At 36.9% G+C, this 26,779-nt stretch overlaps 1 protein-coding gene across 28 annotated transcripts in view; it reads right to left on the bottom strand.

Moving 5' to 3' along the window:
- COL24A1 (collagen type XXIV alpha 1 chain) overlaps positions 1 to 26,779 on the bottom strand; it is a 401,096-nt gene that overhangs the window by 179,914 nt on the left and 194,403 nt on the right. For all 28 annotated transcript variants that reach the window (XR_015160374.1, XM_086390890.1, XM_086390884.1 and 25 more), the window contains 4 exons: positions 15,725 to 15,778; positions 14,477 to 14,521; positions 11,362 to 11,415; positions 4,973 to 5,017 (listed from right to left, as the gene is read on the bottom strand). Coding sequence is in view for 27 of the 28 variants with exons in the window: in XM_086390890.1 (XP_086247016.1) it covers positions 4,973 to 5,017; positions 11,362 to 11,415; positions 14,477 to 14,521; positions 15,725 to 15,778 (198 nt within the window). In the remaining variant the exon portion in view is untranslated. The remainder of the gene's footprint in view (positions 1 to 4,972; positions 5,018 to 11,361; positions 11,416 to 14,476; positions 14,522 to 15,724; positions 15,779 to 26,779) is intronic.

The following is a 26,779-nucleotide window of genomic DNA, read 5'->3' on the forward strand; positions in this document are numbered from 1 at the left end:
ATTCTATCTTTAAAATAACAAACTAGAAAAAGATCTTGAGAGTGACTGCTGATCATTTTCCAAAGACAAACTAGTTTCCTGTTTTTGAAAAATGCCCACATAGTATCATCAACAATAAAGAAAAAATAAGAAGCTATCCCACTCCTAAAGAAGGTTGTAGAGCCACTGACTAAAATATTTAGTTTAGTTCTATTTGTTTCAACTCCAGAAAGACATAATGAAACTGGAGGACAGCCAGAGAAAAGAAGCCAAATTGGCAGGTAAGGGAAGAATAGAAAACATTACAATTCTTAGAAAAGAGTCATAGATTCTTAGGACTGGAATTATCTTTAGACATCATATATACTAATTCCTTATGCTTCCAGAATATTCCTGATGAATCATAACTAGCTGAGTTATCAAAAGTCTATCACATGCTGTAGACTAACCAGAATCATTCCTTTTTACTGCAGCCTTTGTCCAAATATCACCTTAAACACATCTCAAACACATCCACTTATCTCCACTGCCATCATCTGGCCCATCATTGTTCTTTTTCAGCTAATCTAATGCAACAGCTTTCTAAATGGTTACCCTCTTACACTTCTGCTCCTCACAACCAAGCTCCAACTTCCCAATCCATAGCTACAGAGGGATCTTAAAACAAATTAAATCAAGTCATTGGCTTACTTAGAATACTTCAATGATTTTCCATCTACTTTAGGATCAATTCCAAAATAATAAACACAGCCCTGAGTGCTTGGCTCCTGCCTCCCTCACTGCTACAGCTAATATTGCTTTTTCCTTGGCTCACCAAGTCTATCCACACTGGCTTTCTTCAGTTCCTTAAAAGTTAAATGCTTTCCCACATAGAACCATAAATATAAGAATAACCACCACCACAACCATTACAGCTAACATTTTATCATGTTTTCACTATGTGACCAGCTCTGTGCTAAATGCTTTAAGTGCATTATATGTGTGTGAAGTATGTTATATTGCACATTCCAGGAACAGTTTTTCTCCCTACTCTTCCACAGCCAACTCATACCATTCTTTATGGTCACAGATTATATGGCATTTCCTCAAAACAGTCTTCTCTCATCCCCAGATCTAAATTTGGCAACTGTCACAGTCCCTTAAAATGTTCCTCTATAGAATGTATCACAGTTATGATTATATAATTTTATGATATTATTTTTAATGTCTGTCTAACCTCTAATAGACTATAAATTTCGTGAAGGCAGGGATCAAATGTTCAATAAATATTCCTGAATATAAATATCTGCTGAATCATTCAAATCTAAGAATGAGATGTTGAATCCCTCTATGGAAGAATCTGAGTGTTAGAAATCCTATTAAAATATTCTGGTCTACAAAGAAAGTTTGTTCCTTTATAATGCCTATGTCTTATAATGTCTGTTCCCTTATAAAGACTATATACTATTTTAATTCTGTTCTCTTGACCAATACTGAAAAAGTATATTGTCTTCCCTTCTGTAGCTCTTCAAATACTTTCAGCCTGGAGAGTTAAAGACAGAACTAGCAATTAAGGTGAGATAATTCCAGATTTATTCATAATAAAAAGTTAGAATGCAGAGGACAAGGAGGTATCTTTTGAAATTAGAGACTTATTTAGGGCATATCTAAAGACATTAATTCTTTGCCTATAGTAAATAAATGTAAGACATACACAGACATGTAATATAGATGCGACTACTCTGTTTGGCACTCTCTATCACAAACTGGGTTCTCATTTATATAAATCTAGCAAGAAACAAAACTGGAAGAGATCCGGTTAAATGACCATTCAGAAGGTTTGGGAAAAGTAATTAGCTATGCAATTACAATTAACCTTGCTGCTGCTGCTGCTAAGTCGCTTCAGTTGTGTCCGACTCCGTGCAACCCCATAGATGGTAGCCCACCAGACTCCCCCGTCCGTGGGATTCTACAGGCAAGAACACTGGAGTGGAGTGCCATTTCCTTTTCCAATGCATGAAAGTGAAAAGCGAAAGTAAAGTCGCTCAGTCGTGTCAGACTCTTAGCGACCCCATGGACTGCAGCCTGCCAGGCTCTTCCATCCATGGGATTTTCCAGGCAAGAGTACTGGAGTGGGGTGCCACTGCCTTCTCCTTAGATATTCTCAAATTACTAGACTGACATTGTGAAGTATAAATGTATTTTCCCATATCTCTTGAGAATTTTACTGAACTTTGGATTAGATGAACTATATTTCTAAGATTTTGAAGTTAATACAAAAAAATTAAAGTTGGGAATTACCAAGAACCATAATTAATTCTTTAGGCATTTTAAATATCAGCTCAGTTCAGTTCAGTCGCTCAGTCATGTCCTACTCTGCAACCCCATGAATTGCAGCACACCAGGCCTCCCTGTCCATCACCAACTCCCGGAGTTCACTCAAACTTATGTCCATCAAGTCGGTGATGCCATCCAGCCATCTCATCCTCTGTCAACCCCTTCTCCTCCTGCCCCCAACCCCTCCCAGCATCAGAGTCTTTTCCAATGAGTCAACTCTTTGCATGAGGTGGCCAAAGTACTGGAGTTTCAGCTTTAGCATCAGTCCTTCCAATGAACACCCAGGACTGATTTCCTTTAGAAGGGACTGGTTGGATCTCCTTGCAGTCCAAGGGACTCTCAAGAGTCTTCTCCAACACCGTAGTTCAAAAGCATCAATTCTTCGGTGCTCAGCCTTCTTCACAGTCCAACTCTCACATCCATACATGACCACTGGAAAAACCATAGCCTTGACTAGACGGGCCTTTGCTGGCAAAGTAATATCTCTGCTTTTTAATATGCTGTCTAGGTTGGTCATAACTTTCCTTCCAAGGAGTATGTGTCTTTTAATTTCATGGCTGCAATCACCATCTGCAGTGATTTTGGAGCCCCCAAAAATAAAGTCTGATACTGTTTCCACTGTTTCCCCATCTATTTCCCATGAAGTGATGGGACCAGATGCCATGATCTTTGTTTTCTGAATGTTGAGGTTTAAGCCAATTTTTTCACTCCCCTCTTTCACTTTCATCAAGAGGCTTTTTAGCTCCTCTTCACTTTCTGCCATAAGGGTGGGGTCATCTGCATATCTGAGGTTATTGAAATTTCTCCTATATATGTTAATTCAATATAGCCACAAAAGGTTTTCAAAAGACTTTATCTCCCATCCTTAATGAGAAGATGGAATCTCAAAGTTGGAATAATGAAAAGAAGGAATCTCAAAGTTGGAAAGGTCTTTTTGTTTCATAACTTATTTGATGCCTAAATTGCCCTATAAAATCTAGGCCAAGTGGCTTTCAGCTAACATTAAAATATCCTCAGCTTTGTTAACTAACTTGATGGGAGTGGGAGGATCTTTTTGCATCATATATGCATATTAAATCATTATATACACTTTAAATATCTTAAATTTCATTAGTCAGTTAAACCTCAAGAAAGCTGGGGAAAAAATCCCCAGCAAGGTATAAAGCTTTGAATTTTGAGCTATGGGTTTAAATCTTAGTTCAGCTACTGATAAGCTACACAACTTTGAACAGATTACTTACTGTGCTTCAGTTTATTCATTTAAAAAACCAGAATAAAAATATGTGCCTTTAAAAATTGTTTGAGAATTAAATGAATGCCAGAATATAAAATATCACGTAGCATTATCCCTGGCTCATAGTGAATAATCCACAGTTGTTAATTTCCCTCCAATAACATAAATCTACCACCTGCCAAGATAGTCCATTTCCTCTTTGGACAGCACTGGTGATAGGTTTCTATACTATGTGGAACCAGCCCAACATTTTAAACTAAATAAAACTTAGAAGTCTGATACATGTTATCTGAAGAAAATATGTTTTTCATTGGTATTTTAAGTTTGGCTATAAGTTCTAGTTTATATATTTTTTATGCAATTTGTCACTCAGAAATGCAGAATTTCATTTCTTTAAATTGAATTTTTTAAAATCTGAATGACAGGGAAATACAAATCACATCCATATTTGGTGAGGAGCCTTAAATAATTGAATTGACATAAATACTCCATTGAAATTTCCCTTTTTGGTTAAAAAAAGGAACTAAATATTCACCTTCTAGCAGCTCAAGATTAAGTGGTATAACAATGATCTTTTAAAACTAAGTGATCATCTCATTTTTAATAATAATTCATGATAAAAATTAAGAGTATCAAAATGTATTGTTGTTTTACTATCAGACTAGAAAATATATTTAATTATTTAAGCTTACAAAACAATTTTTTAGAAAAATTTATCTTTAAGTTGTAAGATAGGTTACAGAACATTGTATTTGCTCATCTAACCTACTAAATAAATATTGATATTAAACAATATCACTTTCTTTGTGACAACCCAGCACACACTGTGCATAAATTCACTTGCTTCTTATTAATTTAACTTAACATTTTATATGTTATGTAGGTTCATTTCTTAGGGAATATTAGTTGGCTTTTCCCATAGCAAAAAAAAAAAAAAAAAATTACCCCTAATGTATCTGATTCAAAAACAGCATGATTTGCCTACTTCTACAATAATGTTAATTTAAACAAGTTAAACTTTTTGAGAAAAGAAATTATTGAATTATCTCATGGTTAACGCCAACCTTCCAAATATAAAGAAAACATTTTCCACCTATTATAATATTTAATGGCTTGAAAATTTGTATTTTAATCATGAAAAATGTTACAGTCAAATGTAGCTTGAAATGACCAGAACTAAAGGTAAAGACCCAATATTAGAAACAAAAAGGTTCCTGAGATCACAAATGTAATTTATATTGGATGAAAATAGTATCTGTGTTTTCTCTCATTTCTTTTTTGTACAGTAGGTTTTCTTTGCCACATAACAATTGACTTTATATTTATAGTGGATAAGTATTTTGCATTCTGAAGTTTATAAACATAGATCATGGCTAACATGATTCCTACAAATGCTCATGAGAGGATTTAAAATGTGAAAATAAGAGCATAAAATAAGCTTACTGTTTCACCAATCTTCCCAATGTTTCCTTGATCTCCTACTTCTCCCTGTTAATAAAGAATATAAAGTTGAAAAAAAACATTAATTTTCAAATAAGAATACTTTCAACATTGCTCCTGTTTTCATTTTATTGTAATTATCTAGTTATAATCTATAAAATTAACAAAGGAACTTTCAGTTTATCAAAACGCTGGTACAGTATTTGTATGGGATATAGTCTTTGCTCTCTTTTCATTCAAATACTAGTAACCTGTTTTCTTTAATTACATTCTTCTATATCTGAATTTTAATCCCTTTTAAAACACTTTTACAAATAAAATTAAAAAAATAAAATATCTACTGAGGTATACTCTATAAAAGGTAGAGTGGTAGGTGCTGTAGAAGATAGTAAGAAGAGTGAAAATCAAGCCCTTGCCCACAGGGACCCTCTTTGCTTCAGTAGATATAGTATCTCATGATGTTGAGCAGAACAAGCAAACAGAACACATCCCGCAGGAAGTAGCAAAGGAGTCCATAGGAGCAGGCACCCTGTGGGTGGGTGCAGCTAGAGCTGGCTTCACTGCAGAAGTAGCACATGTTCATAACTTTAACTACAATTCTGCCATCCATAAAGCTCTGAAAATCCAAAGTTTTTCACAGCACACTTGGTGGCAAACTTAACCTAACCTGTGTTTATTTGGTAGCAATGCTTTTTGCCTGACCCAAGTTAGAGAAAGTTAGTTTGATTAATTTGAACATCCTTACATTTCACCACAGAAATACCAATGTGTCTAATTATGGTTTTGCTGTCCCATAGCCTGCTGGCAGTGTTAAGTAAGATACAGTACATATACCATACTACCTTATCAGAAAAACAAATGACCCAATCAAAAAATGGGCAGAAGACCTAAACAGACATTTCTCCAAAGAAGACATACAGGTGGCCAATAAACCTGTGAAAAAAATCTTTCATTATTAAAGAAATGCAAATCAAAATCATCTCACACTGATCAGAACAGCCATCATCAAAAAATCTACAAAAATCTACATCATCAAAAAATCTACAAACGGACAATGGAGAAAAGAGAACCCTCTTACACTGTTGATGGAAATGTAAACTGATATAGCCACTATGGAGAAGAGTATGGAGATTCCTTAAAATACTAGCAATAAAATTACCATATGACCCAGCAGTCTCACAACTGAGAATATGCCTTGAGAAAATTGTATTTTAAAAAGACACACACCCCCCAATATTCATTGCAGCACTATTTACAATAGCTAGGACATGGAAGCAACCCAGATGTTCAACCATTGACAGATGAATGGATAAACAAGTTGTGGTATTACACATATATACAATTGAATATAACTCAGTCATACAAAGGAACAAATTTGAGTCAGTTCCAGTGAGGCAGGTGAACCTAGAACTTGTAATAGAGTGAAATAAGTCAGAAAGAGAAAAATAGTGTATATTAACACATATATATTTAATGTAGAAAAATGGTACTGATGAACCTATCTACAGGGCAAGAGTAGAGAAGCAGACATAGAGAACAGACCTGTAGACACAGTGGGGGAAGGAGAGGGTGGGAGGAATTGAGAAAGTAGCATTGAAATATATACCTTACTATATGTCAAACAGATAGCTAGCTGAAGCTGCTCGATAACACAGGTAGCTCAACTCAGTGCTCTGTGATAACCTAGAGAGGTGGGAGTGGGTGGGGTTGGGAGGGAGGTTTATGTTTATGTATGTATATATGTATGTATGTATGTATAAATGACGTATGCATATTTATGGCTGATTCATGTTGTTGTATGGCAGAAATCAACACAAAATTGTAAGCAATTACCCTCCAATTAAAAATAAATTTATAAAAATCCAAACGTCAGTCGCTTCAAATAATAAGTTATGAAACTGTATTTCATAACTGTATTTCAAACTATATGAGTTGGGCCCTGGATGACTTTTACACTGGTCATGAGAAAGGATTACTTTCAGTGGTGAGGAATGGTATGAGGAAAGCCTGAACAAAAGCACAGACTAGTGAAAAGTAGTTTAGGGTGCCATGTATAATTAATCTGACAAGAACTCACATTTTATTTATACCAGAGATAGGAGATTAAACTATTACCCGCTATCTCAAAAGTAATAATTATTATGCAGTGTGGGACAGTTAAACTCACCAAACAATATTGTAGTTACTCATGATATGTAGCTACTCAGCACTTGAAATTAACTGGTCTAAACTGAAGTGTGATGTAAATATAATATACACACTGTATTTCAAAGACTTTGTAAAAAAATCTCATTAATAACTTTAATACTGATAACATGTTGAAATGATAATATTTTTATATCTTGGGTTACACAAAATATATTACTAAAATTAATCTCTCCTATTTCTTTTCACCTTTTTATTGTGGCTCCACATCTGTAATTCATATTTTATACTCTATTGGATGGTGCTGATTTTCAGCACTGAAACCTAATACTCATATAGGTAATCAGTTTGAAATAAGCTTTCAAAGACTACAAAAACTTGCTTTTCTATTTCTATATACATTTAGATAAATAGTAAATAAATAAAGCATTGTATAAATAAATAAAGCATTGAATAAAGCATTGTAGTAGTATGTTGAAAATCCTAGTTTTTAAGAGTTCATTAGACAGCTTTTATAGAAAATTTGTGGCAGGAATTTATATTTATATACACAATGTATATGTGTGTATGTATATGTGTGTGCATTTGAGTCAGTTCTAATGAGGTGGATGAACCTAGAGCCTATTATACAGAGTGAAGTTAAGTCAGAAAGAGAAAGATAAATACATACTAACGCTTATATATGGAATCTAGAAAGATGTTACAGAAGAATTTATTTGCAGGGCAGAAAGTGGAGAGTGAAAAAGTTGGCTTAAAGCTCAACATTCAGAAAACAAAGATCATGGCATCTGGTCCCATCACTTCATGGGAAATAGATGGGGAAACAGTGGAAACGGTGTCAGACTTTATTTTTTTGGGCTTCAAAATCATTGCAGATGGTGATTGCAGCCATGAAATTAAAAGACACATACTCCTTGGAAGGAAAGTTATGACCAACCTAAACAGCATATTCAAAAGCAGAGACATTACTTTGCCAACAAAGGTCTTTCTAGTCAAGGCTATGGTTTTTCCAGTGGTCATGTAGGGATGTGAGAGTTGGACTGTGAAGAAGGCTGAGTGCTGAAGAATTGATTCTTTTGAAGTGTGGTGTTGGAGAAGACTCTTGAGAGTCCCTTGGACTGCAAGGAGATCCAACCAGTCCATTCTGAAGGAGATCAGCCCTGGGATTTCTTTGGAAGGAATGATGCTAAAGCTGAAACTCCAGTACTTTGGCCAGCTCATGCGAAGAGTTGAGTCATTGGAAAAGACTCTGATGCTGGGAGGGACTGGGGGCAGGAGGAAAAGGGGGCGACAGAGGATGAGATGGTTGGATGGCATCACTGACTCGATGGACGTGAGTCTGGGTGAACTCCGGGAGTTGGTGATGGAAAGGGAGGCCTGGCGTGCTGCGATTCATGGGGTCACAAAGAGTCGGACACGACTGAGCAACTGAACTGAACTGAACTGAACTGAATGGAGAAACAGACAAAGAGAACAGACTTATGAACACAAGGAGTGGGGAGGAGAAGGTGAGATGTATGGAGAGAGTAACATGGAAACTTACATTACCATATGTAAAATAGATAGCCAATGGGAATTTGCTGCATGTCTCAGAAAACTCAAGCAGCAGCTCCGTATCAACCTAGAAGGCGGGGAGCAGGAGGGAAATGGGAAGGAGGTTCAAGAGGGAGGGGACATATGTATACCTATGGCTGATTCATGTTGAGGTTTGACAGAAAACAACAAAATTCTGTAAAGCAATTATCCTTCAATTAAAAAATAAATTAATTAAAAATAAATTATCCCAATAGAAAAAAAAGTTCATTAGACAGTTTTATAAAAAATTTGTGGCAGGATTTGATTTTATATTTATATATACAATATATGGAGAAGGCAATGGCACCCCACTCTAGTACTCTTGCCAGGAAAATCCCATGGATGGACGAGCCTGGTAGGCTGCAGTCCATGGGGTCGATAAGAGTCCGATACGACTGAGCGACTTCACTTTCACTTTTCACTTTCATGCACTGGAGAAGGAAATGGCAACCCACTCCAGTGTTCTTGCCTGGAGAATCCCAGGGACAGGGGAGCCTGGTGGGCTGCCGTCTATTGGGTCACACAGAGTCGGACACGATTGAAGTGACTTAGCATAGCATAGCATAGCATATACAATATATATGTATGTATGTATATGTGTATGCACATATAGACGGAGAAGGCAATGGCACCCCACTCCAGTACTTTTGCCTGGAGAATCCCATGGATGGAGGAGCCTGGTAGGCTGCAGTCCGTGGGGTTGCTAGGAGTCGGACACGACTGAGCGACTTCGCTTTCACTTTTCACTTTCATGCATTGGAGAAGGAGATGGCAACCCACTCCAGTGTTCTTGCCTGGAGAATCCCAGGGACGGGGGAGCCTGGTGGCTGCTGTCTATGGGGTCGCACAGAGTCGGACACGACTGAAGTGACTTAGCATAGCATAGCATAGCATGCATATATAGATATAATTTTTTAAAAAACTTCTCCTACTTAATGGTCCTCTCAAATTCCAATTAGGGAGATGAACCCTTTGTGATACATAATCTTAAGGGAGGTCTATGTTAATAGGCAGAAAGCAAAAGTTGCTTGCAGATTACCTACATTCCTGCTTGAGTTTTCAGACAGCCTGAATGTAGGAGGTGAGTTGTCTTTGAGGATGCAAAGAGAGAGAGGAATAATTCCTCCAGGTCTATGGAGAGAACAGAGATCCTAGGGTTCTGTGAAAGGTGGTGGCTCTTAACAATCTCCAAAGTGCTCCCCCAGAGTTCCAGGTTCCCCCAAGGGAATGCCAGGTCTAGGAAATAGCTATATGATATTCCAAAGAAGAAATTTCAGGGACAAGTATGAAGATTGAACAGTAAAGAACTTCCTTCACTTCCTAGGTAACACGGATGCCACCCAGATGCTGATGTAACTCTAGGGAGGAGGCAGGATGTCAGTAATGACTGAGATTAGTTTCCTGCCAGTTTGACTGGATGGTAGCTCATGGTGAATTTTCTAGTTGCTTGGTAGTACAGGGATTAATTACAGTAAAAGAGAATTAAGACTTCTATTTATAAATACCATGCATCTATTTTCTGGGAGTTTTTCTATGTAACTTGAGAGTCAGGTACAGATACTCCCAGACATGCTGACACATTATAAAATATTTTAGCTCATATTTATTATTGGCCTTAATAATAATATTACTATTAAAAACAAAGAGTGTTTGTTTGTCCCTTAATCTCCAGTATAATAAAAATGAGTTTAATATAAATAATATATTTAATATAAATAATGAGCTCTGAACTCCAGATTTAAGAAATTAAGCAGTAAATCTGTGATACAATTCAATTTTTCATTAAATTTTAAATTTGTACTGATCACCAGTTCTCATAAGTTAGTTTCTTTCAGATCTTACTTAATGCTATACATAAAAAACCACTGCATTACTTTATATTTGTTGGTGTTACTAAAAATCACATAAAACTTCAACACAAAGCAAAAAAGTTGGTCAGTGGTACATTTTTTAAATGTCATAAAATCTTCAAAATACCGAATGATGATCCAGAGTATGTACTTAGACTCACTGTATATTTTCAGTTAGAGGACCCAGACTTAGTGACGATACACAGACATATTTTTTAAATGTAGATTTAAACATTATAGATTTTTAACTTGTAGATTTCTACCAGTGGAACAGACAGCCCCTAAAGTCATAGTTTACTATCCTATGTGCGTGCATGCTAAGTCGCTTCAGTCATGTCCAACTCTTTGTGACCCTGTGGACTGTAGCCTGCCAGAATCCTCTGTCCATGGGATTCTTCAGGCAAGAATACTTGAGTGGGTTGCCATGCTCTCCTCCAGGGGATCTTCCCTACCCAGGGAGAGAATCTGCATCTCCTGCTCCTCCTGCCTTGCAGATGGATTCTTTACCACTGGGCCACTGAGGAAGCCCGTTATTGTCCTATATATAACCACAAATCTTAATATTTCTTTATTAAAATGCATATCTAATTACAGACATAGTCATAGATATTTACAGACATATATCTAGATACAGATAAAGATATAAAGACATACAGTATTTCAAATGCTATTTGAACCAGCTTTAACATACAACTGGTTCCCTCAATTAAGGGAATTGAATAAAATCTTTGATATGTGTTCATTTTATATTGTTCTGAAAGTCATAAATTTATCTTTTCGTAAATTATACTATGTAACTCGTAAGAAAATCAGTTGCTTTACCTTCAAGCCTTCTGGTCCTGGTTCACCGGCATACCCCTTTGGACCTGGTTTTCCCTTAGGAGGGAACAGGAAAAAAAAAAGATATGTTTAATCCTTCTTCTTTCAGAAAGTTTGCTAATTTATGAAATTCAGACTATCCTATGAGATGAAACACTTCAAAATTAGTTGATAAATGCATTTTATCAAACTTAGCCATTCTTTCTACCTTGTCTGTCTACTTGCCATGCACAGTTCTAGGAACTGAGGATTGAGGAACGCAGTAAATATACTTGCCTTTAGGGCTTCCCTGATAGCTCAGTTGGTAAAGAATCTGCCTGCAATGCAGGAGACCCCAGTTTGATTCCTGGGTCAGGAAGATCCACTGGAGAAGGGATAGGCTACCCACTCCAGTATTCCTGGGCTTCCTTGGGGGCTCAGCTGGTAAAGAATCTGCCCACAATATGGGAGACCTGAGTTCAATCCCATTGGGAATATCAATTCCTGATTGGGAAGATCACTGGAGAAGGGAAAGGCTACCCACTCCAGTATTCTGGCCTGGAGAATTCCATGGACTGTATAGTCCATGGAGTCACAAAGAGTGGGACAAGACTGAGTGGCTTTCACTTTCACTCACTTTTATAGAGCTTACATTCTATGGAGGATGACATAATTTTAAAAAAATAAGTAAAGTACATGGTATACTAGGTAGTGGCAAATTTGAAGAACATCAAATTAAGCAGGACAGGAGATATAAACTGTTGTGGGAGTTTCTTTAAAATTTTGGTAAGACTAACAAAAAAGACCTCAATGAGAAGGTGGCAATAGAGTAAAGACTTTTTAAAAGGGAAAGTTATATGGATACTTGGGGGAAGAGCATTCTAAGCAGAGGCAAAGAGCAGTGTAAAGGCCCTGAGGCAAGAATGTAGCTGGAGCGCACGAGAGAGGAGATCAGTAAGAAGATGAGGGATGAAAAGGGAATGGGGAGAGGAAGCCAGGTCAGAGGGCCTGGTAGCTTATAGTAAGGGCTTTGGTTTTAACTAAGCAAGACAGGAAGCCTTAGCAAGCTTGAGAAGTGCCAGGATCTGTGTCTTCACAGGACCACTCTGATGTCAGAGCAGAAGCAGGGAGTCCAAAGAGGCGTCATCTGCAATAATCCATGTGAGATATGACAGTGGCATGAGCAGGACGGTAATGGAGGAGGTGGGCTTCCCTCGCGGCTGGCTCAGTGGTAAAGAATCCACCTCCCAACACAGGAGATGCAGGTTTGATCCCTGAGTTGGGAATATTCCCTGGAGAAGAAAATAGCAACCCACTCCAGTATTCCTACATAGGAAATTCCTTGAACAGAGGAGACTGGTGGGCTACATTCCATTGGGTTGCAAAAGAGTCTACACGACTTAGTGCCTAAAATAACATCAGAGGAGGCTGTGGAAAGTGGTAAGATTCTGTATATAGTTTGAAAGTAGAGTTTCCAGGAATTGTGGACAGGTCATGTGCAGAATGTGAGAGAAAGAGTCAAGAATGAATTCAAGAAAGAGTTCATTCATTTTTAATCTGCGTAAAGGACAAATGAAATGAGGTAGACTGTGGGAGAACAAGTTTGAAGGGTAAATTGAAGGCTCAATTTTGGACATTTCCGTTTGATAGTTTTCTTAGACCTCTAAGGGGAGGGATCTTGTGGTAGTTAATACAAGCACAGAGTTAAGGGGTAGAAGGTTCTGATCTAAACATACAATTTTGGAAATCATTAGCATTTGATGGCATTTAAATCCATAAGAATGGACCAGTTCATCCAGGCAGTAAGTATAGAAAGAAAAGAGAAGTCTACAAGTCAATCCGTAGGGCACCCTACAATTTAGAAGAGATGCGTGGTCATGAGGGAGATAAGGAGTACGGAATATCACTAGAATCAATGAACTGAAATTTCTATTGGGACTGTTGGATTGGGTTACAAGAGAGAATGCAACAAAAGAAAGGAGGTGATGGTTGGGGAATGAAAAGTTTAAAATTAAAAATTAAGAGGTTTCTGTAACTGGTAATGATAAGGTCAAGGCTTTGTCCATAGCAGTAAGTAGCTGAAGAGAGTAGAGGATAAGATCCTTGGAGGAGAGAAAGTCAATATCCTGGAGTAATCTATAGGAAGTGGTTTCTAATATCAAATAACTGATGTCTGATTACACAAGATTTGATTAAGGAGATCATTATATCTCAACCAATGATGAACATCATACATTATGATGTTCTCAAGAAAAAAATGAGAGGTATTTCCTGTGAGACTAATAATGACTCTTAAAATATATGTGTTGTACACACTTTATTTTATGATACTGTACACTTTCATCATGTATCCCCAAATTCTTAAAAAATTCATTTTTAGAACATGAAAACAAGTAATTCATATATTACCACACAATATTATCTGAAAAAATAGTTGGCCAGAAAATATCTTATTTGCCTTCCATAAATTTACTAACAAACTCAGAAAACAGAAATTTCCAAAGTATTACTAAATAGTTAATGTATTTAGGTTCGTATGACATTTTGAGAAACTTGATAAATAACTTGTACAAATTACTAAGGCCATAAGACTGGATGAATTGAAGGAATAAGTAAATATATAGTAGGTGTAATATCATTTAAAATATCCCTGGAAATTTTTAGTTGTAGGGCTTCCCTGGTAGCTCAGTTGGCAAAGAATACTGCAATGTAGGAGACTGGGGCTCAATCCCTGGGTTAGGAAGATCCCTGGAGAAGAAAACAGCAACCCACTCCAATATTCTTGCCAGGGAAATCCCATGGACAGAGGAACCTGATGGGCTCTAGTCCATGGTGTCACAAATATGTAGTTGCTGCTACTGCTAAGTCACTTCAGTCGTGTCCGACTCTGTGCAACCCCATAGACAAATATGTAGTAAGCATAATATAATTTAAAATATCCTTGGAAAATTTTAGTTACAATACTATTTTATTTGAGGGGGTTGTATGGCTATAGACCATGGAGACCACTTCAATAAACCACTATAGTTTGTTTTAATCTTTGTCCTTTGCTATAAACTTAAACTTTGGTGTTATTTAAAAACACAAAACCATTGTTTTAAGAGAAGCATTCTTCGAAAACTATTTATGTGGTACCTACTCTTGGCCCCAGTTCTCCAAAGGATCCAGTTGGTCCTTCTTCTCCCTTAAACAAAGATCAGAACATTTCATACCTCATGAGGTGAGTATTTAAAAATATAAACCCTTATTCCATTTATTCTGAAGTCTGAAGCTCTTTCTGAAATGTAATAAAAATAATACTGTGATTTTCTTATATTTTAGAACTATGTCACCCCATAACATTTAATTTTTTTGTCTGACAACCCCATATCACATTAAGAAGGATATGTACTTTTGGATTATTTTTAAATTGGTAGATGATATAAGATAAACATAGAAAATTGAGAGTAGATAAGAGTGAAAGTGATTAGGGCATTAGAAAAATCAGCATTAGGAATCACTGAGATTGTGAAATAAGGACAGACTTGACTTTCTTGGACTCTATATCTCTGACATAAATAGATAGATTTCAGTACAAATTGTTTTTATTAAAAAATTATTGGTACAGAATGTTTGCTCTTGGCACATTCTGATTCTTAATTATTCAACAAACGTTTTTGAGTGGCAGTTCTTTCTTAAGCCTTAGAGATAAAGATATATCAGATCCTACACAAATGGAGCTCAATGTTTAGAGTTTCCTTTTATCTAATTTGCAGATCAAACATTTCTGAGATCAAATCAGCTATAATGTCATAAAATATAAAATTTTGTGCATTCTTCTAAGGATTAAATATTGTATGGGTAGACAAAACAGAGAAACATACAAAAATAATTTTTATACTTTATATTCTAAGAAAATTAAAATAATAAATGTATTGATTCTGTTTAACATATTGGCTAAACATACTGATTTTTTTACCTTTAAATAAACAGTTCATATTTACCACATCTGAACACTTACAGACCTCTTAAATCATATATCTTATTTATTTAAAAACATTTTAGTCAGTCCATAATTCAATTAAAAATAATTTATGGGTTAGAAATATAAAGTAGACACAAATGGTAAATGTAAATTCTAGTACATATGAGGGAGATTATGGGCTCAGATTCTTCAGCCATTTTGTAGAGACCACTTCATAAATCACTTAGTGAATTCAGAACATTAAAATGATTCCAAATTCCATCCCATAACTGCCAATACAAAACGGTAACTTGAAATCCTCAATGGTAAAAAACTGTCCACCTAATGCAGTTTTCTTTGAGCCAAAACTAAAGTCCCATAAAAAATAAAAAAGAAAAATCTGAATTTAAAGAATTTCTGACTGGATATTTATTTTCTCCATACCTGAGTTCCTTTGAGACCAGGAGGTCCAGAAGGCCCTCTGTTTCCAATGAATCCCTGTAAAAGCAATACAAGGACACAAAGTAACATTTTTAGCTCTGTTAATACTTTTTCATTAGGCATTAGCCTCAGATGTGCAATAATATTTGATACCATTCATTTCTCATTGGGAAATTATCAAAACGATTTAGAGGCTAGATAAGCAAAAAAAACTGCATGTCATCCAGAAACTTGGAAAACATATGATAAACTTATTTTTAAACAATATGTTAATATTCATATAATCTGCTCAGTATGTCACTCTTCAACTGGACCATTTTTCATAAAATGTGCTAGAATTAAAGCAATAGGCCCAATTGTTAATCTGATACTAGTACAGTAAATACTGATGGATAATAGAGTGTCCACAAAGTCTGAAAACAGATGGAGAAGATATATAGTGTTTTAACATCTGTTTAGAGACTAGCAAAGTCTGGAGCACATTATTCATATGAAATGTTCTTCAACTTACTTCCTTTCTTGATACAAGCTAGTAAAAAAGAGAGGACAATTTGCAGAACTAACTATCTGAATACAGTCATGAATTTTAAGATTAAAATACATCTTTTGTTCATCTAAATGCATGCTGTTAAAAGTCAAATGCTCTTTGAATAACAATTCATCCAGTAACTGAAACATAAATCTTCCTATTTCAGCAAATATTATATATCATTTATTTAACATGGCAACATTTTTCTTGTTTTGTTCTGTTCCTCTAACGAGGCAATGAGCCAGATCTTTAAGTAACTCTTTTTTAAAAGCTACATTTTGTATTATTGCTTTTAGTAAGCTTATAACCATTAAAGGTTTAATTTAATTTTTAGCTGTATATAACTATGCCAAATAGTAGATCTACCTACATGACTGATTTTTGGTTTGGAATGGAGCAGAGTGATGAGATGAGAATCTCATCATGATTGACTGCATGAGAATCTTCCTTCATGATATATCTTGGTTTATAATTGCTATGTTCTAAACACAATCAAAAAATGAAAAACTGTTCAAGCTTAAAAGTCTGTAATACATTATCACAGACTCATTTTGTACATAAGCACTATCTAAGAAACTGCATGAGTTTAGGTAATAACCTAGCTGTTTTGCTCAGCTTTCTTATTTTTAATAGGAAGAGATGGATTATTGAAATGAATGTATACTGCTCTATATATTCATATTTTTTTTCAGGCAAAATTTTGCTTAATGAAGCAGTCTTTCCTCACATAGTTTGAGGGGAGGTGTCTGCACCCTTGACTAAATTTAAGGATGGATATGTGACAAGGACCTAAATCAGCATAATCCACATGCCTAGAAACAGTGGTTGGTTCAGTAATGAGCCAGAAACCCAAGTTAGTCCAACTAAAGAAATTTTTGGCTTACGGTGGAACAACTGGGAAGACAAAATAGCATTAAGGATGATGTAAACCTAAACAGAAGGAAACCAAGAAGGGGAGAGAATCTGAGAATGAAACCAATGAATAAATGAAGTGATTGGGTTCTAAGGATATCTTTGGGGGTCTGGGTATAGTTGTGTTTGAATTCCTATACTTCTCATATACAATCATATTTTAGTTGAGTTTTCATTATTTACAATCAAAGAATCCTGACTGATACTGTTATTTCTAACTCTTAATATCTAAAATGGTCTTCTAGAACTCTAAGGTTTTAATGTGCAGACTAAAGGTCAGAACGTTGTGATATTTAAATTCCACCACAGGATAGCTAATGTTTAGTTATTTATTCATATGTTCATTTTTTCAACAGACATTTTATTAATTTTCTATTATGTGTAAGGTCCAAAAAAAAGCACAATAGTAGTCCTGAATTATACAAATATGAATAATATAGAGTCTTTATTCTCAATGAATTAATAATTTACTATGGGAGAAGGCAATTTAAAATAAAAACTAGAGTAAGAGTTGTAATGGAATAGAAGTATTAGCAAAGTGGAAAAGGGGACTTAGATGAAGGAGCAAAAACTTTTCTGGGAGGATCATAAATTTTTTAGGATGTGCAAATAACTTTGTATTATGCAAAAACTTTTCTGGGAGGATCATAAATTTTTTAGGATGTGCAAATAACTTTGTATTGAATTACGATAGCTTAATAAAAACATGTATCTAAAAATAAGTTCACACCAAAAACTTACCAACAATGTGGGGTCTCAAAAGGCACTGATGACGATACATTTTACATTGGAGGATATATTCAAAAAACAGCTCCAAACCCAGAAGAGGGGCTAAGTGATCCAAGAGAACTCGATTTTGCTATTCTCTCACTGTAGCTATTTAGCCTGTGAAAGTGGCACCCCCTGATTAAAACCTCCCAAAAAACCCTTTCAGGGAGGCAAATAAGCCCAGGTTCCTTTTTCCTTCCCCTTCCAAGATTAATTTATAATCTTAAAGGAATAAAAGTTGAATTAAAGGGGAACAACTAGTTACAGGCTGTTTATAAGAAACACCTCTAAAACATAAAAATAAGGAAAATTAAATTTAAAAAATAGGAGGATATATGCAAAGCAATTTACCAGCCATAAAATAGCTGAAGTAGGTGGCTCAGATGGTAAAGAATCTGTCTGCAATGCAAGAGACAGGGGTTCATCCCTGGGTTGGGAAGATCCCCTGGAAAAGGAAATGGTAACCCATAGTAGTATTCTTGCTAAAGAATTCCTTGGACAGAGGTGCCTGGTGGGCTGTAGTCCATAGGGTCACAAAGAGTCAGACATAGCTGAATGACTAACACTTTGAACTCTAGAGCTAACAGATTTTAGGGTAAAACAGATTATTAGCATTAAGAGGGTCATTCAATAATGATCAAAGGCTATGTTCATTAGGAAGAGAAAAACCAGAAGATATTTATGCATTGAGGAACACAACTTCTAAATATATACGTTAAAACTGAGAAAGACGTTAGGGAAATTTTAACAGGTCTCTTCCAGAAATTAGTAGGTCAAGCTGATAAAAATCAGTAGAAACAGAAAAGACTTAAATTGAAAAATTAATAAACACGATCTAATGTTGTTGTTCAGTCACTCAGTCATGTTGGACTCTTTGTGACCCCATGGGTGGCAGCAGGCCAGGCTTCCCTGTCCTTCACGATCTAATGGCCATACATAGAAAATGGGAACCCCAAATTCGAGTTTACACAGTGTTTATAAACATACATGAAAGATTTATGAAACCTAAAAGATATCTGCCAGAAAACATATCAATAGTTCTATCAATTAAAAAAGTATAGTATATCTATTTAGTGAGTTACTATATAGTGAAAATGAACATGCTATAAATAATATTAATCAACTTAGAATAAGCTGAAAAGATAAGACTGAAAGAAGAAAGTAACTGAGGTATGTATGTAGTATGATTTCATTTATATTAATTTCTAAAACAAGCAAAATAAATATTATGAGTCTAAACATAGATGGTGACAGGGAGGGAACAAAGCCTCACCCATCAGTAGACAATTGGATTAAAGATTTACAGAGCATGCCCTGCCCACCAGAGGAAGACCCAGTTTTCCTCACAGCCAGTCTCTCCAGTCAGAAAGCTTGCATAAGCCTCTTATTCTCATTCACCAGAGGGCAGACAGAAGAAGCAAAAACTATAATCCCACAGTCTCCAGAACAGAAAGCTAACCAATAACCATGTGATAATCACATGGATCACAGCCTTGAATAACTCAGTGAAGGTACGAGGCATGCCGTGCAGAGCCACCCAAGACAGATGGGTCATGGTGAAGAGTTCTGACAAAACGTGGTCTACTGGAGGAAAGAATGGCAAACTACTTCAGCATTTTTGCCTGGAGAAACCCACAAACAGAATGAAAAGGAAAAGAGATATAACACTGGAAGATGAGACCCCGCCCTCCCCAGGTGGATAGGTGTCCAATATGCTACTAGGGAAGACAGGAGAAATAGTTCCAGAAAGAATGAAGAGGCTGAGCCAAAGTGTAAATAACACTAAGATGTGGATGTGTCTGGTAGTGAAAGTAAAGTCCCATTCTGTAAAGAACAGTATCGCATAGGAACCTGGAGTGTTAGATCTATGAATCAAGGTAAATTGGATAAGGTCAAACAGGAGATGGCAAGAGTGAACAACATCTTAAGAATCTGTCAACTAAAATGGACAGGAATGGGCAAATTTAATTCAGATGACCATTATATCTACTATGGTGGGCAAGAATCCTTTAGAAGAAATGGAATAGCCCTCATGGTCAACAAAAGAAAGTTCATAATGCAGGACTTGGGTGCAACCTCAAAAAGAACAGAATGATCTCGTTTCACTTCCAAGGCAAATCATGTGACATCATAGTATTCCAAGACTATGCCCTAACCACTAATGCTGAAGAAGCTGAATGGTTCTATGAAGACCTACCAGGTCTTCTAGAACTAACACCAAAAAAAGATGTCCTTTTCATTATAGGGGACTGGAATGCAAAGGTAGGAAGTCAAGAGATACCAGGAGTGACAAGCAAGTTTGGCCTTGGAGTGCACAGTGAAGCAGGGCAAAGGCTAACAGAGTTTTGCCAAGAGAACACGCTGGTCATAGCAAACTCTCTCTTCCAATAATAAAAGGCAACTCCACATATGGACATCACCAGATGGTCAATACCAAAATCAGATCGACTATATTCTTGGCATCCGAAGATGGAGAAGCTCTATTCATTCACCAAAAGCAAGACCTGGAGCTGACTGTGACTGTGGCTCAGATCATCAGCTCCTCATTGCAAAATTAAAGCTTAAATTGAAGAAAGAAGGGAAAACCACTAGGCAATTCAGGTATTGCTGTTGTTGTTGCTCAGTCACCAAGTCATGTGCAACTCTCTGCAACCACATGGACAGCAGCACACCAGGCCTCCCTATCCCCTTAACATCTCCCAGAGGTTTTCCAAGTTCCTGTCCACTGAATCAGTCATATCATCCACCCATCTCATCCTCTGTAGCCCTCTTCTCCTTCTGCCTTCAATATTCCCCAGCAACAGGGGCTTTTCCAATAAGTCAGCTCTTTCCATCAGATGGCCAAAGTATTAGAGCTTCAGCTTCAGCATCAGTCCTTCCAATGAGTATTCAGGGTTGATTTCCTTTAGAATTGTCTGGTTTGATCTCTTTGCTGTCCAAGGGACTCTTAAGAGTCTTTTCTAGCACCACAGTACAAAAGCATCAATTCTTTGGTGCTCTGTCTTCTTTATGGTCCAACTCTCATATCCATACATGACTATATGACTACATTCAGGTATGACCTAAATCAAATCCCTTATATAATGGAGGTGACAAATAGATTCAAGGGATTAGATCTGGTAGATGGAGTGCCTTGAAGAACTATGGAGAGAGATTTGTAACATTTGGGTACACAGATAGTGGTGACCAAAACCATCCTCAAGAAAAAGGAATGGAAGGATGCAAAGTGGATATCTGAGGAGGCCTTACAGACAGGTGAGAAAAGAAGAGAAGCAAAACACAAAGGAGAAAGGAAGAATATATCCAACTGAATGCAGAGTTCCAGAGAACAGCAAGAAGAGATAAAAAAAATCTTAAGTGAACAATGCAAAGAAATAGAGGAAAACATTACAATGGGAAAGACTAGCAATCTCTTCATGCAAACTGCATATTTTCATGCAAAGATAAAGGACAATAAAGGACAGAATCAACAAGGCCCAACAGAAGCAGAAGAGATTAAGAAGAAGTGGCAAGAATACACAGAGAACTACATGAAAAAGGTGTTAATGACCCAGATAATCATGATGGTGTGCCTAGAACCAGACATCCTGGAGTATGCACTCAAGTGGGCCTTAGGAAGCATTACTATGAACAAAGCTAGTGGAGGTGATGGGATTCCCTGAGCTATTTCAAATGCTAAAAGATGATGCTGTGAAAGTGCTGCACTCAATATGCCAACAAATTTGGAAAGGGCAGCAGTATCCATAGGACTGGAAAAGGTCAGTTTTCATTCCAACCCCAAAGAAAGTCAACGCCAAAGAATGTTCAAACTACCACACAATTGCACTCATCTCACATGATAGCAAAGTAATGCTCAAAATTCTCCAAGCCAGGCTTCAATAGTATGTGAACTAAGAACTTCCAGATGTACCAACTGAATTTTAAAAAAGCAGAGGAATCAAGATCAAATTGCCGACATAAGTTGGATCATAGAAAAAGCAAGGGAATTCCAAAAAATTATCTACTTCTGCATCACTGACTACGTGACAAATAAAAAGGATCACAAGAGACTAATACCAGTAACAAATTGGATAACCTAGAAGAAACAGGTAAAATTCCTAGAAATACACAACCTACCAAAACTGAATCATGAAGAAAGAAAACCCGAACATAACTATAACTAGCAAGGAGACTGAATCATTAATCAAAACCTCCCAGGAAATAAAAAACCTAGGATGGTTTCCCTGGAGAAGTCTACCAAACATTTAAAAAAGAATTAATGTAAATCCTTCTGAAACTCTTCCAGAAAAGTTGAAGAGGGAATATTTTCAAAGTCATTTTATGAGGCCAGCTTTAGCCTGATACCAAACCAAATAAAGATACTACTAGAACATAAAACTAGTGGCCAATATCTTTAATGAAAATAGATGTGAAAGTCCTTGAAAAAACTAGCAACTGTGGAGTAGTCCAAGATGGCACCACCTTCCCTGGACATACCAAATCAACTACATATAGAACAATTACCACTGAAAAAGAACTAGCTACACAGCTCCCCCACAACAAAGGATACAAAAAGCCTCACTGAGATAAGTAGGAGAGGTAGACATGTGGTTTCATCAAAAAATTCACCTCCAATAAACAACCTCCTTAAGGGAGGGATCTCATGGGTTTGGAGCTACTCCCTGAGATACAAGGGGTTTATGCCAAACCTCAATAGCTGCACTAAAAAAATAAGGGTCCCCAAAATCTGGCTTTCAAAACTCAATGGGGTTTAATCCAAGGGAACTGGGGGCTATGGAATCTTATATACTCCTTTTGAAGGACTCATGCATGGTCTCACACTTTCTGGGACTCACTGCAAAAGCAGTAGTTAGAGAAGTGCCTGGACCATGTGTGAAGGAGACTGATTTACTAATCTTAAAGTGACTGCTAGTGAGGCAGGTATGAGTTGGGACTTTGGGACTGAGGTGCTGATGAGCACCATTTTTGAAATTTCCCTACACCTTTATAACACAAGTGGGTACACATAGACACAGCCTCCCTAAAGCACAGTATTGTAATTTTTTTTAAAGCACATTAAAAGTATCATACACAAAGATCAGATGGGATATAAGGATGATTCAACATTTCTGCATGAAATCAATCAAGGTGATAAACCACATTAACAAAATGAAACATAAAACTCACATGATCATCTCAATAGATGTAAAAAAGCATTTGACAAAATTAAAATCCACTTATGATTAAAAAAAAAGAAACAATAAGTGAGTATAGAGAGAATGTGCCTCAACATAAAAGTCCATATATGACAAATATACAGCTACCGTCATAAGCAACAGTGAAAAGCTGAAAGATATTTTTTCTAAGATTAGAAACAGTTAAAGATGCCCACTTCTGCCACTTCTAACCAACATAGAATTGAAAGTCTGAGCCACAGCAATTAGCCAAAAACCAGAAAAAAATAAAAGGTATCCAAATTAGAAATGAAAAAGTAAAACTGTCACTATTTGCAGATAATAGGGCTGCTCTGGTGGCTCAGATGGTAAAGAATCTGCCTGCAATGCAGGAAACCTGGGTTTGATCCTGGGTTGGGAAGATCCCCTGGAGGAGGGCATGGTAACATTCCAGTATTCCTGTCTGGAGAATTTCCATGGACAGAGGAGCCTGTTGGGCTACAGTCCATGGGGTTGCAAAGAGTCAGACACGACTGAGTGACTAAGCACAGCATGATTATCATATACATAAATTCAAAAAGACTCCACCAAAAAAGTTAGAATTAATAGATGAATTCAGTAGAGTTGCAGGATGCAAAATCAATACACAGATATCTGCTGCAATTCTATACATTACAAACCAAAAAACAGTGAAATGAACAAAACAATCCCATTTATAATTGCACCCAAAAAGAATAAAACACATAGGAATAAATTTAATTAGGAAGGTCAAAGACCTATCCACTGAAAATACACTGATGAAAGAAAGTTAAAAGGACACAAATAAATGGAAAGAGAGTCCACTACAAAACATTACTGACAGAAATTTAAAAACACACAAACAATGAAAGGACTTTCCATACTCATGGATTGGAAGGCTTAACATTTTTTAAATGTCCATACCATCCAACCAACAGATTCAAAGCAATCCTTAGCAAGATTCCAGTGGAATTTTATGTAGGTAGAAAAAAAATTCTATAATTCATATGGAACTAAAAAGGACTGTGAATATCTACAACAACTTTGAGGAACAGCAACAAAGCTGAAGGTCTCACACTTCTTGATTTTAAAACATATTACCAAGCTAAAATAATCAAAACAGTTTAATATGAGCAAAAGCAGAGATATAGATCAATGGCAAGTATTCTTGTCTGGAGAACCACATGAACAGTATCTTTCACCCAGAAATAATGAAGAGACAGAGCCAAAGTAAAAACAATGCCCAGTTGTGGATGTGACTGGTGATGGAAGTAAAATCCAATGCTGTAAGAACAATAGTACATAGAAACCTGGAATGTTAGGTCCATGAATCACAGTAAACTGGAAGTGGACAAATAGGAGATGGCAAGAGTGAAAATCGATATTTTAGGAAGCAGGGAACTAAAATGGACTGGAATGGGTGAATTTAATTCAGATGACCATTATATCTACTAATTGGGCACAAATCCCTTAGAAGAAATGGAGTAGCCATCATGGTCAACAAAAGAAAGTTCATAATGCAGGACTTGGGTACAATCTCAAAAACAACAGAATGACCTTGGTTCACTTCCAAGGCAAATCATTCAACATCACAGTAATCTAAGACTATGCCCCAACCACCAATGCTAAAGAAGCTGAAGTTGAATGGTTCTATGAAGACCTACAAGACTCTAGAACTAACACCCAAAAAAGATGTCCTTTTCATTATAGGGGACTGGAATGCAAAAGTAAGAAGTCAAGAGATACCTGAAGTAACAAGCAAGTTTGGCTTTGGAGTACAAAATGAAGCAGGGCAACGTATATGCAGAGTACATTATGCAAAATGCCAAGCTGGATGAAGCACAAGCTGGAATCAAGATTGCCGGGAGAAATATCAACCTCAGATATGCAGATGACACCATGCTTATGGAAGAAAGTGAAGAAGAACTAAAGAGCCTCTTGATGAAAGTGAAAGAGGAGAGTTAAAAAGTTGTCTTAAGACAACATTCAAAAAATGAATATCATGGCATCCAGTCCCATCATTTCAAGGCAGGTAAATGGGGAAACAATGGAAACAGTGACAGACTCTTTTTTTTCAGACTTTATTTTTTTGGGGCTCCAAAATCACTGCAGATGGTAACTCCAGTCATGAAATTAAAACACACTTGTTCCTTGGAAGAACGTCTATGATAAACCTAGTGAAAGTGAAGTTGCTCAGTCGTGTCCCGACTCTTTGCGACCCCATGGACTGTAGCCCACCAGGCTCCTCAGTCCATGGAAATTTTCCAGGCAAGAGTGCTGGAGTGGGTTGCCATTTCCTTCTCCAGGGGATCTTCCTGACCCAGGGATGGAACCCGGGTCTCCCATATTGCAGGCAGATGCTTTACTGTCTGAGCCACCAGGGAAGCCCATGATAAACCTAGACAGCATTTAAAAAGCAGAGACATTACTTTGCCGACTAAGGTCTGTCTAGTCAAAGTTAAGGTTTTTTCAGTAGTAATGTATGGATGTGAGAGTTGGACCATAAAGAAAGCTGAGTACCGAAGAATTGATATTTCTGAACTGTGGTTTTGGAGAAGACTCTTGAGAGTCCCTTGGACTGCAAGGGGATCAAACCAGTGAATCCTAAAGGAAATTAGTTTTGAATATTCATTGGAAGGACTGATGCTGTAGCTCAAATTCCAATACTTTGGCCACCAGATGTGAAGAACTGACTCATCGGAAAAGACCCTGAATCTGGGAAAGATTAAAGGCAGGAGAAGGGAATGATAAAGGATGAGATGGTTGGATGGCATCACCGACTCGACAGACATGAGTTTGAGCAAGCCCCAGAAATTGGTGATGGACAGGGATGCCTGGTGTGCTGCAGTCCAAGTGATGCCCATAAGTGGAACAATGTTAATGTTCATTGATGTATGAGTGGATAGATAGAATGTGGATTTTTAAACAATTGTACAAGGGACTATTTTCATGCAGCTTTCAAAAAGAGTGAAATTCTGACATAGGCCGTAATATGGACGAACCCTGAAGACATTACGCTAAGTGAAATGTGCCAGTCCCAGAAAGACGAATATTGCATAATTCTAATTATACGAAGTATCTAAAGTAGATTCTTTATCGTCTGAGCCATCAGGGAAGCCCAGTCAGACTAATAGAAGCAGAAAGAATGATGGTTGTGGGCCTTGTGGGAGGTGGAAATTGGAGTTGCTGTTAAATGGGTACAAAGTTTCAGTTATGCAAGGTGAAAACATTCTAGAGATTTTTGGTGCAAAAAATATGCATACAGTTAATACTGTACTATATACTTAAAAATCCCTGTCCATCACCAACTCCTGGTGCTTGCTCAAACTCATGTCCATCGAGTCGGTGATGCCATCCAACTATCTCATCCTCTGTCGTGCCCTTCTCCTCCCGCCTTCAATCTTTCCCAGAATCAGGGTTTTTTTCCAATGAGTCAGCTCTTTTCACCAGGTGGCCAAAGTACTGGAGCTTCAGCTTCAGCATCAGTCCTTCCAATAAATATTCAGGACTGATTTCCTTTAGGATGGACTGGTTGGATCTCCTTGCTGTCCAAGGCACTCTCAAGAGTCTTCTCCAATACCACAGTTCAAAAGCATCAGTTCTTTGCTTCTCAGCTTTCTTTTTGGTCCAACTCTCACATCTATACATGATCACTGGAAAAACCATAGCTTTGACTGT

The sequence above is a fragment of the Bos grunniens genome, chromosome 3, assembly GCF_055505025.1.
Source record: "Bos grunniens cultivar Pamir isolate PY7600 chromosome 3, Bosgru_T2T1.0, whole genome shotgun sequence".
In the NCBI taxonomy this organism is placed as follows: domain Eukaryota; kingdom Metazoa; phylum Chordata; class Mammalia; order Artiodactyla; family Bovidae; genus Bos; species Bos grunniens.